At 40.1% G+C, this 12,276-nt stretch overlaps 1 protein-coding gene and 1 long non-coding RNA gene across 4 annotated transcripts in view; one reads left to right on the plus strand and one right to left on the minus strand.

The window, feature by feature from the left end:
• Window positions 1-12,276, plus strand: part of LOC146428483 (uncharacterized) — an 87,189-nt gene that overhangs the window by 38,557 nt on the left and 36,356 nt on the right. The window lies entirely within an intron of this gene.
• The window catches only part of PREX1 (phosphatidylinositol-3,4,5-trisphosphate dependent Rac exchange factor 1), a 118,319-nt gene that overhangs the window by 2,605 nt on the left and 103,438 nt on the right, over window positions 1-12,276 (minus strand). For all 3 annotated transcript variants that reach the window (XM_085079380.1, XM_085079379.1, XM_085079378.1), the window contains exons 27-39: window positions 12,153-12,241; window positions 11,708-11,790; window positions 10,986-11,076; window positions 9,193-9,321; window positions 8,452-8,493; window positions 6,467-6,684; window positions 5,350-5,449; window positions 4,556-4,699; window positions 3,805-3,919; window positions 3,302-3,368; window positions 2,394-2,581; window positions 1,635-1,737; window positions 1,028-1,095 (exon numbers count right to left, since the gene is read on the minus strand). In XM_085079380.1, coding sequence (XP_084935506.1) covers window positions 1,028-1,095; window positions 1,635-1,737; window positions 2,394-2,581; window positions 3,302-3,368; window positions 3,805-3,919; window positions 4,556-4,699; window positions 5,350-5,449; window positions 6,467-6,684; window positions 8,452-8,493; window positions 9,193-9,321; window positions 10,986-11,076; window positions 11,708-11,790; window positions 12,153-12,241 — 1,437 coding nt within the window. The remainder of the gene's footprint in view (window positions 1-1,027; window positions 1,096-1,634; window positions 1,738-2,393; window positions 2,582-3,301; window positions 3,369-3,804; window positions 3,920-4,555; window positions 4,700-5,349; window positions 5,450-6,466; window positions 6,685-8,451; window positions 8,494-9,192; window positions 9,322-10,985; window positions 11,077-11,707; window positions 11,791-12,152; window positions 12,242-12,276) is intronic.

Genomic DNA, 12,276 nt, shown 5'->3' on the forward strand with positions numbered 1-12,276 from the left:
TAGACTAACTAGAAATCTTAATGGGTGAATAAGGTATCAATGTTTAAGGGAGTCTTCTTGACACTGAACCAGTGTGCTCTTTGGAAGACTCTGTCACTAGCAAACACATTTGTTCTGGCTGAAGATAAGGCACAGACTTTGCTGGACCTTTTCTGATGCTGATTTTTGTGGGCCAGAACTGTTTTGCCTTCATGTAAGCAATGCCATAACATCAGCAGAATCAGAAGTTTCACTGGTTTTTGTACAGACAGATTCTTTATGTATTGTCATCTAAACCATGACAAATTGTTACTGCCATTGTGGGAAAATGCTGTGTTACAGTTTATTAAAGAACATTCTTTTCTCTCTGAGAGACAAAATTGGAAGAAACTGATTGAAGATAATTTTCTTAAAAGTAAAGGTATTATTCTCCTGTAGAGAGATGAGTACCTATTGTTCATCATGGGGATGAACTGCCCATTAGGGGCAGTAGGATTCACACATGTACTGTGCTTTTCAAAGCTGCCTTCTAGACAAACCTATATGAAACCCTGGGCAACTGAGGTTCTTTAGGGCTGCATTACTGTGTAGTTACTCTGACTGGAAGTGCTTGCTCTTAAACCTGCTCTGCCAGAACTAAACCATCAGACTCTTGTAAGCATACTAAGATAAGATAAAGATATGTATTATCTTTCAATATCTGCAGTCAAATTTGCTGTTCAGGAATTTTTCTTTCTAAGCATTCCAGAGATGACTGTCCATCACTAGCTTTGCCAACTCATAAAACAGTCCAAAAAAGATCTGCTATGTTTGATTCAGAAAATGCGGAAACCTTTGAAGCTGGTGATCTGTAGATCATAAGCAGCAAAGATGATTAATCTACAGTACACTTAGTTTAGTATAGGGAGAAAAAAGAACAGGATTTCTCTTCCTTTTTTTCCAATATTGCTACTAAGATCATCTTTGATTATAGCAGGACCTCCTGCTATATTGTTACAGAAACATAAAACCAGCACTCAGAGAAAAGGCATAATACATAACAACCTACCGAGGTGCACCCTGTGGCATTTGGTCCATCACTTTCAGATTCTTGGCAGAGATTTCAACCCGTGGTCCCTATGGAAACAGAGAATTTATGGTAATGACAGTATTGATAAAGCAAATGATCCTTAGGGAAAAATAATATAATGGGAGTATGGTTGCTATTTGAGAATCCATTAACTTCTTTAGAAGATTTGGAAGCCATTGGGTGGATACATTAATCATATGTGTTTACTTGAAAGATAAATTAGTCCAATAGCACTTCACAAGCACTGCTGTCTAGCACTATGTAATTTCACACTGTGATTGAGACTTGGGTTTTTTCTGTATAGAAATTGTCTTAAATATGCTGCACAGTCTCTCTTTTCTAACTGTCAAGGCATATGCTTAATATACACTGAGGCATAGATTTTAGTTGCTGTAGGGGCTGTACACGCAAAAGTTAACTTGTTCCTGTCACACGCAGGTGTAGTTGTTCAGACATTAGCAGAAGTTTGGATACGTAGGTTTGTAGGGCACAAAATACAGTGCCACACCAAAATAAACTGGTGTTTGTACCATGAGGTTACTGGAATGCAGATGGGAGCATGCAGCAGACACAGCCAAACACTCACCTGCTTTCGCATGATATCTGTAGCTTGCATGATACACTTGGGCAGGAGTCCATGGCTGCGAGCCAGTATGGCTGCTTGCTCCAGGGACACACTCAGTGTACTCCTGAACAAGGGAGCAAGAGTTAGGAAATCACAGACCATATTTTAAAAGCTATAAATAGGTATGTGCAGGACACTTACCTGTTAAGTATTACTTCTGTTAGCTATTTACATTCATTTAGTTTTTTTAGATTTTCTTACATGCAAAACTATTAAATTACCTCAGTCATGCATTTCCAGTCTTGTTGCACTTGCATACTGCAATTGTTTGAGTCTCCAGCATCATTACTACAAGGCTTTGAGTCTTGTGCATTGATAATTTTAAAGGGATTCACAAATTAATCTTTACCTTTCAGACACTGGCAGAACGTTGGTGTGTTCCGAAATCAATGTGTGTACACACCAAGACTCTAAAGCTATTTTTGAGCAACTTCCTACATTTTCAGTATGCGACCAAAGACAATGCTGACTACAAGTTCTATGCCATGAGATCACTTGATCAGTTGCATTGGTTGATGCGCTGAAACAAACTTTTGTATCAATACTACTTAATAACAAAAGTATTAAAGGTTAGAACCTACCCTGAAGTAAAGATGTCAGCAGATTTAGGTCCTTATTACATTCCCTTAAAATTTACCTTATTTTGCTTTGAATAGGATCACATTTCTAGAAAGGACAGTAGTTCTTGTCACAGCAGTAGCACACAGGTTTAACCCTCACCTCTGCATCCCAGTGGCGCACATGGTGATCTGACAGGCTCCCAGCCGGTAACAGAGCTCAGAGGATATGGGCAGCAGGCCAGCTCCTGATGTAGCACTGCTGGAACATCCTGATTGTGTTGCTTTTGTACTAATGCAAGACTTCATCAGCCTGCAAAGCTCATCCATTGCATTGATAGGGCGAATAAGCTAAACAAAACAATACAAAACTACTCAGTAGCATATTAACACTTTCTCTTTATGCTATGTCTAAGCACAATATTCTACATGAGAGTAACTGCCAGAGTAACAACTATTTAGAATATATATGAAATTTGGAAGTAGCAAAATAAAATTACTTAGGCTTGGGACAATTTTTTATCACAAATCACATAGATTATTTACAATGTATATTGCATTTGAAAAGTTGGTCTCTGGCTTTGTATTCCCTGCAATAGCATTTTAATGCTTTACATGCATATATCCACACATCACCTGCCCAGTTAGACAGACTGCCTATTTGTGAGATGCTGGGCAGTACCATTTTCTTGTTTTCTCTGTAACTGTGAACAGAGTGTAACTTGCAAATTGTTTGTTCATTTTCATGCACCTGTGGGAGAGGAAAATGAGCGCATTCTGTCTGGCAGACACTGTGTTTGGCAAGGGCAGACAGGGTCACACAGAGTTTCCTTAGTGCTGCAGTGAAGGTGGTTTGTGTCTACACAGGTTCTGCACATTTTCTTCTCAACAAAAGAATTGTAGCCAAGCTTCGGAGAAATTCAGATCCTCCTTTAAGTTAGGGAACATTTAAAATGCTGTTTGGGTTTGTACAGATCTGCCATACAGGTATCCTACAACTGGAATTTTAGAGATGTTGAAATAATACTTCTGTGAGAGAATTTATTGCAGAAATAAATGCAGAAACAATACCTGGTCAATCTTCACTGCAGTAGTATTGGAATCAGTGGGCAAGTTTGATCTCTCCAGGTAAAATGTCCTGCAAAAAGGCCAACAAGTACTACATTAGTTGGGTTTGTCTTTTTCAAGCACGTATATGTATGTACACTATCTTGTATAAAACAACTGAGAAAGCTATGCTAACAATCTTGCACTTGAAGATCTGCTTTCTTATTGAACCGTTGTGATTGCAGTAATTTACAGAGTCTGTACGAAAATATTCCATATCCCCATTAAGAAAAATGTAATTTTAGCTCTGCGCAAAATTCTGAGGTCAAATTTGCATTCCTTCTGAATAAGCTAATCTAATGGAAGAAAATTAACAAGTTTCCCAACAATAAGGCTCTCCAAAACTCCTATTTGTACAAAAATCACATCAAAAACAGAACCTCTTTTTAATTAAATTTTAAGGTCCTTAGCAAGGAGTGCTCTGAATGTTTCAATGTCTTTTAAGGCAAAGCAGAAGTATGAAATACCTGAGTTTACGGTAGTATTGCTGCACTTTTTCAAGTGAAATACCGTTAATTTGCTGTGGGAGTTCTTCTAGAGATGAGCCAGCTGGTTGTGATTGCCCCTCTGTGCTCTCAAGAGCTGAAGAAGAAAACACTTTACTAAACATATGTTATTAGTGTTTTTATAAATTCATTTATTTATCTCTCTATCATCTCATTGCTCAGTGGATGACTGTTGGATCATGTCAAAGCTGATTCTGTTACTCCATAAATTTAATGCCTTTCCCAGCGTGGAAGTACAGAAGTGGTATCATAAAGGTGAGCTTCACAGAAAGCAGTTCTGACAGCAATTACTCCCCATTAAAGGTCCCTTAAAGGAAATTTCTGTGTTGTATTTTGGTGCAACTATTTGCTTATCAAGTCGATTTCTAGCCCAGATGATTCTGTCATGGTGTTTGCTTTTTAAAACATTTCTCTGTACCCTAGGCACATCTCCTGATTCCACACTAGATCAGACTATCCAGTATCTCTATGGCTGAGGCATAAAAAAGCCCCAAAGAAGCATATCTTATTCTCATGACTACATCTAATTCTAAAGTCTAGCACTCCCCCAGGGCTTCCTAAAATAGAAATATCTGCTTTCGAAGTGTGTCTGCAGGTCTAAGCTGTGTTCTTTTAAGAGCTTCATGGCCATTCTTTATTTTTAATCTTTCAAAATAAGTAGTTAGCTTATTTTTCTCAATAAAGCTTTTTATAGACTTTAATAGCTTTTTACCTTTTGTAAAGAGCACTGTATGCAGTTTCAAGGTCCCCCCATTCTGAAATCGAGCAGGCAGTTTGGAGAAGTAGTAGCTGTCAAGATAAAAGATAACCTTCAAGGCCTGACGACTTCCTTCAATTTGGTAGAAGACATGAGTATCTGGAGAAATAAAGATAAAACACTTGCTGCTTTACCACAGCAGGAGAATCGTGAAACAACTGCAATCTGAGTGTGGTAGATTACCTAATGACATATCACATCTCCACCATAAGGTGACTTAGGAAGAGCCTTTATGGAGAGAATGCAGGCTCTGAAATACTGTATTTAAAGGATCACAGCTAGTGTGACCTAGTGTGATGTTTAATGCAAATACAATAAATATGGTTAATAATTGGAACCCCATGTTGTTTCATGGCATTTCATAGCCAGTAAACATGAAGAGAAATCTGGCAGGCTAGACACTAGACACTGAAAAGCTGGGAATTCACCACAGGGAACGTGATGCTAATTATCTGTCATACCTCCTCCCTCTGTACATAATCCCACAGATCAGGCACACTGGCACAGGCCACAGCTATGCAGCACAGAACATGCACAACCATTCCACCATGTCAGTCCTGCTTTACGGCCTGTGTGCTTGCAGTGGAAGCTAAGGGAATACAACAGTGCTTCAGAGAAGCTCCCTAGTGCTCTCCAGGTGTGACACAGTCTCTTAGATTTATAATCATAGAAGATATTAATCCACAGAACATACCAAAAAAAAAAAAAAAAAAGAAAGAAAGAAGGAAAGAAAGAAAGAGAATACTCACTTGCTACAAGACTTTCATCCAGCTGCTTGAAAAAAAAGGCAACTTTGTCTAGTTCAGCCAGAGTGACCTGGATGTCTTCTAGCATGGTGCGCTCCTCCTTCTGTAGAGCAAGGCAACAGACACAAATAGGTTATTATCTGCCAGAAGATGAGTGGCAGGAAGTTACTGTTGTTATGGGCATGTTTTGGTTCAGGAAACCTAAGGCAGAGTGCAGAGCTTTCCATTAGCTCCATCCCAGCCAGGTAATTACTAACTGCTCTTTAACTGTGTGATACAACTTTAACCACTCTTTGTTAGATGCCATTTGATGTGATTCACAGAGCAGAGAGGTTTACTGACTGAGTGAGTTTGAAGGTATCTCCTTCTCCAAACTTTTTACCTACAAATGTGAAGAACAGCTGATCAGTTACTGCAAAATAAATATTGATACATTCTATTTGATGCAAACAAATAGCAGTTACATGCACAGATAGTTTGGATTTTTTTTTTTTAAATCTACACACTCAGTCTGCAATATCTGCAAAGTAAAAAAAAAATTTCCCTTCTCTGTAATGTCAGAGCTACTTATCTGTTTCATGCCTCTCTTTTCTTAGCATTTTTACAGTTATGGTAGCAGATCTCCTGTAGCTGTGGGTCATCTGTTCATTAGGTGCAGATGAATTATGCAAGCACAGCCCCTCTCCTTAGACATGGTGCCTCAAGCCCCAGCACCACAGACCTGAGAGAGAGACTGCAGTTCATCTGTTTGTCTGAACTCCTGCAATACTCAGAACTTTCTCGCCCATTTGGGAGATGCCTGTCCTCACCAGGAGATGGCAGGGGACACTCATGCTATCAATAGCTGGGCACTAAAACCTCTCTAAATGCAGCAACATGGTTCCAAATATGAAGATTGACCATTTTCTATAGTGTTGTAGTGTGACAGTGGGTCCAGTATTTGTGAGGAGATGAGTATGACCAGATAAGGAATACAGGCACTTGGTTGTCAGCAGCGGAAATCTCCAGTTTGCTGTAGTGAGAGTCTGAATATGCTGCTAGAATGAAGGGTTCTGGCTGTGCTGTGAATCACAAAGGCAAATGTAAGCAGACCAAAGGATACCACAACTCTTCATCTTACCACGGTGGGGGAGAGAAGAGACTGGTAGTTCACTAAAACTCCAGTGGCTGCTATCTGTTCGAGCCATTTTCTGCTGGCGTCTCTGCTGCTCTCTTCGTATTCCCCATTGTTGTTATATCGATGGTTGAGAGCAGCCAGTAACTGCTCTGAAAAGGTGCAAATAGCAGCCACAAGAGACTGACAGAAGATGGAATCACGTCTCAGCTGTAGCTCAGTATCTGTCAAGAGAAGGGGAGTGAAGCATAAAGTCACGAACATAACTCATCTTCTTTCTCACTGCCAACAAAGCAGTTCGTGTGTGTGCATGTGCACATGATGTTTGGCTTCTGCTATAGCTTTGTACTGACTTAACAGATAGCCTCTCCTTGCTGAGTGACCTGGGTGGATAGACAAAGGTGGCATAGCTGGCACATGTGTATGCTGCAAAAGTTTCTAGTCCACTTGATTGTTCATTACTCCATCTGCCATCTGCGTGCTCCTTCTGACTGGAAAGAAACGAACTACTGGAAACCTTAGTTACATATCAGGACTGATTCCCTTCTTTTTATGTTTACAAAAGCAAGAGAATTATTGAAAGAAGGTCTCTGCCATTACTTCTCTCCTGGGCCATTAGAGATTAACCTTCCGCCATCCACCTGTATTTCGTGGGCTTCCCATATGCTTAATGCATTAACTGGGCCCATCCATACGGTACCAATTGGTTTGTGTCTTGGGATAATTTCACCTGTATTAATATTGCTTCCAGTGTGCCTGCCAGGCTGCCACATGCTGGTCAAATCAACCTTGTCATGCCTAAGGGGATTGCAGGCCAGAGAGGCCCATAAATAAGTTACTTCCCAGGCACCCTCGGCTCCTCCAGCAGGCTCTGCAGTGCTGCAGCAGTGTCTCATTGGCAAGGCACCATTCCCTAGAGAAAGAAGCTGAAGACATCACCCAGAGGCTTTGAAGGTCTAGATTATTTTTATAAGCACTGAACACAATAGATTGACTTACACACTCCTGACTAACACACTCCAATGCCTGGATCACGTCAAAGCTGATTCTGTTCAGCTTAAGGGCAACCATCCTTCTTCCCAGTAGATGTTTATGGAAATGCTGCGGTAGGTGGGGTACACATAGAAAGACACTTTCGGAGACATTATATCTGCTACCAGTGAAAATAGCCTTTATGGTCAGTAAACTGGTACACAGCCTGATTTGGACAGACTCACAGACCAGCACTGGCAGGAACTGAGAGGTAAGTTAGAGCCATACAAATCTCTGATCTTCATTGTATGAAGATCTGAGAAACAAGTCTGGCACAGTTAAACAACAATGGCCTATTCCAGTTATGTATTACTTTATTTTCAAACAAAAAGACACCAAATAAGTACTACAATTACAAAAAGACTGTGCACGGGCTCCTTGTAAACACCTGCCCCTTGCTCTGCAAGCACAGCGTTTGGTGCATGGTAACAGGCTTCTGATGTCCCCAGTGTATTTGGGTGCTCCTTGCACATTTAAGGTCTTCATTTGTTCTTGGCTGTAATTTCAGTATAGACAGTCCTAACACCCCACATGCCTGCTCTGTTTGGAAAGATGAGAGTCCATGGGCTCACAGAAGGTTGTGCAATAGATCTCATTTTTGCTGCATGTTCTCACCACAGCAAGAAGCAGTAAAGGCCATCTGGGAAGGAGGGTTGTACAAAGGGAAAAATTAAGACGGGGGGGGAAAAACCCCAGTGCTGATGAAACAACCACCAGCTAGGTAACACAAGCAGGCTACAGTGAAATGAAATAATGTAAACTAAAGAAAAGATGTCAGACCCATGAAAAGGTTGGCCTAGATAAAGAACAGGAGAAATCTTAGCACAAAATGCTGGGGAAAACATCCTAAATGTTAAGGAACCCATCACACTCTGATGTATGCACATGTAAGCATATAAAACTGTTGTAGGGACTTCTGTATGTATACTGTTGTTTTGTAACAAATGAAAATCCCTTACCTGTGCATTTTAACAACGCCAAAAGCAGCTGATTCTTCCCATCTAAAAGAGTGAAGAAAAGAAATGCTGTAGCTAACATAACACTAAGGTAGATGTGATCGCATCTGGTTAGCAATTTCCTCATTCCCCTGCAATCCCTGGCCCCCACGTGGCCAGGACTATTTACTCTGGTAGCCGTCACTTGCACAGACATCCTTGTGACTTAAAAACAAAGTGTAAAGCAAGGAGTTTTACTGGCTACATGCTCTGTTATCTAACATGAATTACTGGAAACAAATCGCACTTGCAGATAAATCCCTAAGGAGGTGATTTCTACCCTATGCTTCGCACTGATCTGTAAACATCAATTTCATCTTTTTCAGTTCAACCAGGCTGCAACAGTTTAGATGTTATAATATCGGATTAGCATTCATGTCACAGTTCAAAACATACCAAGCATCTCTCTCTCTCTTTAATTTTCTAGAAGGGTTTAAAAAGCACAGGGAGATAGATCAGTCTAACATCAATCTGAATGGGCTGATGAAATAAAATAAGGGGGGGAAGTTCTTTGGAATTGCTGCACAGGTGCAACTTTACCATAAAGCACCAGGACCCTGCAAACCATAAACTGCTCTACCTGGTCCACTCCAGAACCTGGGACAGCCTTATTAGAAATTGAGGTAAAGTTACCAAATCAACTGCTAGACTTGATTAAGGTATCTTCTCCCTGAAGCCAATAACAAATGTTTCCTTATTACAGACCTTCCACATGTTTCTGTATGATGTCAATGAGGTTCTTGATGCGCAGTGGAAGGTTCCATGGATCTTCCTGAATGCTGGCTTGAATGTTATTCCGACACCTAACTGTAGTTTCTTCCTTCTGTTTAAATTCTAGAAAACATGGAGTGTGTTAGTCACTTAGGAAATGCTACATAACTAAGAGTGGCTTAGGAGTTAAAATGTGAATACAGATGAAGGCAGAGACACAGTACCAATAGCAGTAATTGGGAATTAAAAAGGTTCTTAAATAGAACTAATAGGGCAAGACTATTCCCATAGTCCCATTATCAGCAGTCTCTGTACATTACTTTCAGGATTGTGGGCCTGGTTGACATGCATAGTGCAGGGAGCTCTGCTCCACTCACTAGAAAAAGAACCCCTTTCATTTCCTCTGCCTTTAATGACCTGCTGGCAGCTATACCTGGTAGATCTAGAATCAGATCAACTTTTTGGCTGCTACTATCACATCCCATAATACTGATGAGAAGTTCTGAAATATCCTGCTTTCTTTCACATGATGGAAACTAACTTTTTAACTGTAGACTAGAAAATGTATTCTTCATGACTTATGTAGTTATGAGCTATGTAGTTAAGCCGGACACCCACCTGTTGGTGATAAAATGCATAAGCAGACAGAGAAACACTGAAAAAGCTATGCCAAATAATTGCTCCTGGACAGGAACAGGAGAGCATTCCAATGTCCACCCATCACCAAAAGGTGTCTATGGTAGCTATTAAACAGACACTGTGGTCCAGGATTCCAGGTGAGTATAAGCAAGGCTTGTCTGTTCCTCAGTGTGATAAGTGTGGAATCATCAGTTAACTAAAAGACTCTCAGGGTAATTAATCTACTTTTAATAAATGAAATTATGTTTAAGCAAAATAAAATAAAGAAATGTCTGTTATTTCTTCCTGTCATTCAAACAGTGTATGAAAAGACAAACATTCTACACAAATGTGAATATGTTGGTAGAGATGAGTTCCTGTAACAGAACTTCACAGGAGTTATTTCTAGAGTCAAGCAAAAAAAAGCAGGAAAAGATCTCTGGTCCTAGAGTTGGCCACCATAACTAAAAACCAGAACCTCTGAGGGGTTGGAGCTCTCACCTCCTACAGCACCTGAGGTACAGCAGAAGAGTAGAAAATATTTCAGATTTGGGGAAAGGAAATGCAGCAAATATTTAGAAAATAAAATCCTGTGTATTTCAGGGAGAGAAGAAACCCAAAACCATTAAGACCAAAGAGTCATCACACTCCCTGAACAAAAAACATGGTATCATCTGTTTGCTCTCTATGGGAACCAGTTTTCAAAATAAGTTATTTATGTGAGGAGGAGTTTATTCTGGCAGTCACCCATCTGAAGAAAAGCAGTGTAAGTCATTAAGCAAATTAAGGCAGATCGTTTTGGTGCTTTGGAGTGGTCAGTCCCTCATCAGCTTATCAGAGCACTCCTTCACCTTGAATCTGACCCATCCCTACTTTGTACCTTTTGAGATATGTTCACATCAAAGCGGGGTTTTGGAGACGTGTGAAAGAGCGGCAAGAATTGAGCAGCATGTAACAAAAAAGGCTTCTGTGTGTTTCAGGAGGAATTCCCGTGAAAATGACCTCTTAGAGACAGAAAATTTCAGTAGCCAGACATAGTACCTGCCTAATGCATGACGGGGTAGACTGCAGAGTTAAGGAACTCTGTGTGGCCATGACATATATGCATTCATGTTAAGTTCTTAAGTCTTGGAAATCACATTATTAAATACAATCAGTCTATTCTTTACCTTGAAAACTGTGGTCCATGGGAAAGTGCTTGGTTTCCTCAAAGGCTTTAGTTATTCCTGGTCCTTTTAGAAGTGCATTGATTGCATCAACCTACAATTGGAATATTAGCAATTGGTGTCAGTAAGACTTTCAGAGGAAAGTCTGAACAGAACTCTTGGGGGAAACTGCCAAAGCCATTACCCTATTTGTATTTTGGAATGACGGTTGCACAGCAGTCAGACTTTGTAGCCATGAACTGACCTCAAAAGCCTCTCACATTTTATAAGAGCATTTTACACAACAATGATCTACGTGCTGATTAGGTAAGAGAATACCAAAACACTCTCTGTGTTACACTTTATAAACACAGCTGTAGGCTAAACTTGTGAGAACCTCCTGAAATCTGCAAATTTGAACCATTTACATCAAACGAAGTATTAGAAATTTGTTCTCACTTTCTTTTTTTTATGAAAGCTTTTTTCCTTGAGTCTCCATCAAGTTTCCTTGATGCCTTAGGTAGGGCAGGTCAGCCTTGCTTAAATCACATGAGGCAACTTGAATAATGCAGACTAAAGTGATTCCTCAAATTGTCCTATAATATACTTGCTTACACTGTACCCCAAAATCTCCATAGTACGCCTTCCTCAAAATACGATTTCGTAACACAATTTAATACTTCCATTTTCTTGATTGACATTGATAAAGAGAAGGCAATTCTGTGTAAGAATAACATGTTACATACCTGGTTAAAAAGGTGTTCCAGACAGCCATGAAGTTTGTCTTGCTTGTCTAGAGGTATCCTCATATCACTGGGAAGCTCATCTCCTAATAAAGGAGAAATTAAAAGATTTTAACTTACAATCTGTGATGAGGCATGGGCACACTTTCACACTGATGTGAAGTAAACAATGATTGCTGCTTTATCTCCAATTCTTAGATCAAAATGCTCATTATTTTCATATACTGCAAGTAGCCTTGCAGTATCACTAAAGAAACTTATCCCTGCCTAATACCTCTCCTATGTTCCAAATTTAATGTGGTTTATTAGAAAAATTCTTGTGATCAGTTTTGAAGAGACCAACTGTGCAAATGAAATATGCAAGTGTTTATAATCAGCAGACTTCTCAGCACTGCTAAGGGATCAGGCATGAGAAGGCTGTCTGTGTTCTGTGCACACACTCACTCACCTGATCCCATCTCATCACTGCCCAGGTAAGAGCTGTTGCTCCTCACGCTGGTGTAGGACAACACGGAGTCCCGGTTACTGTTACACTCACTGCAGAGAAAAGCAAAGACGGGATCGAACCAAAG

This window comes from Lichenostomus cassidix, chromosome 20 (genome assembly GCF_008360975.1).
Source record: "Lichenostomus cassidix isolate B80296 chromosome 20, HeHo_3.0, whole genome shotgun sequence".
Taxonomy (NCBI): Eukaryota; Metazoa; Chordata; class Aves; order Passeriformes; family Meliphagidae; genus Lichenostomus; species Lichenostomus cassidix.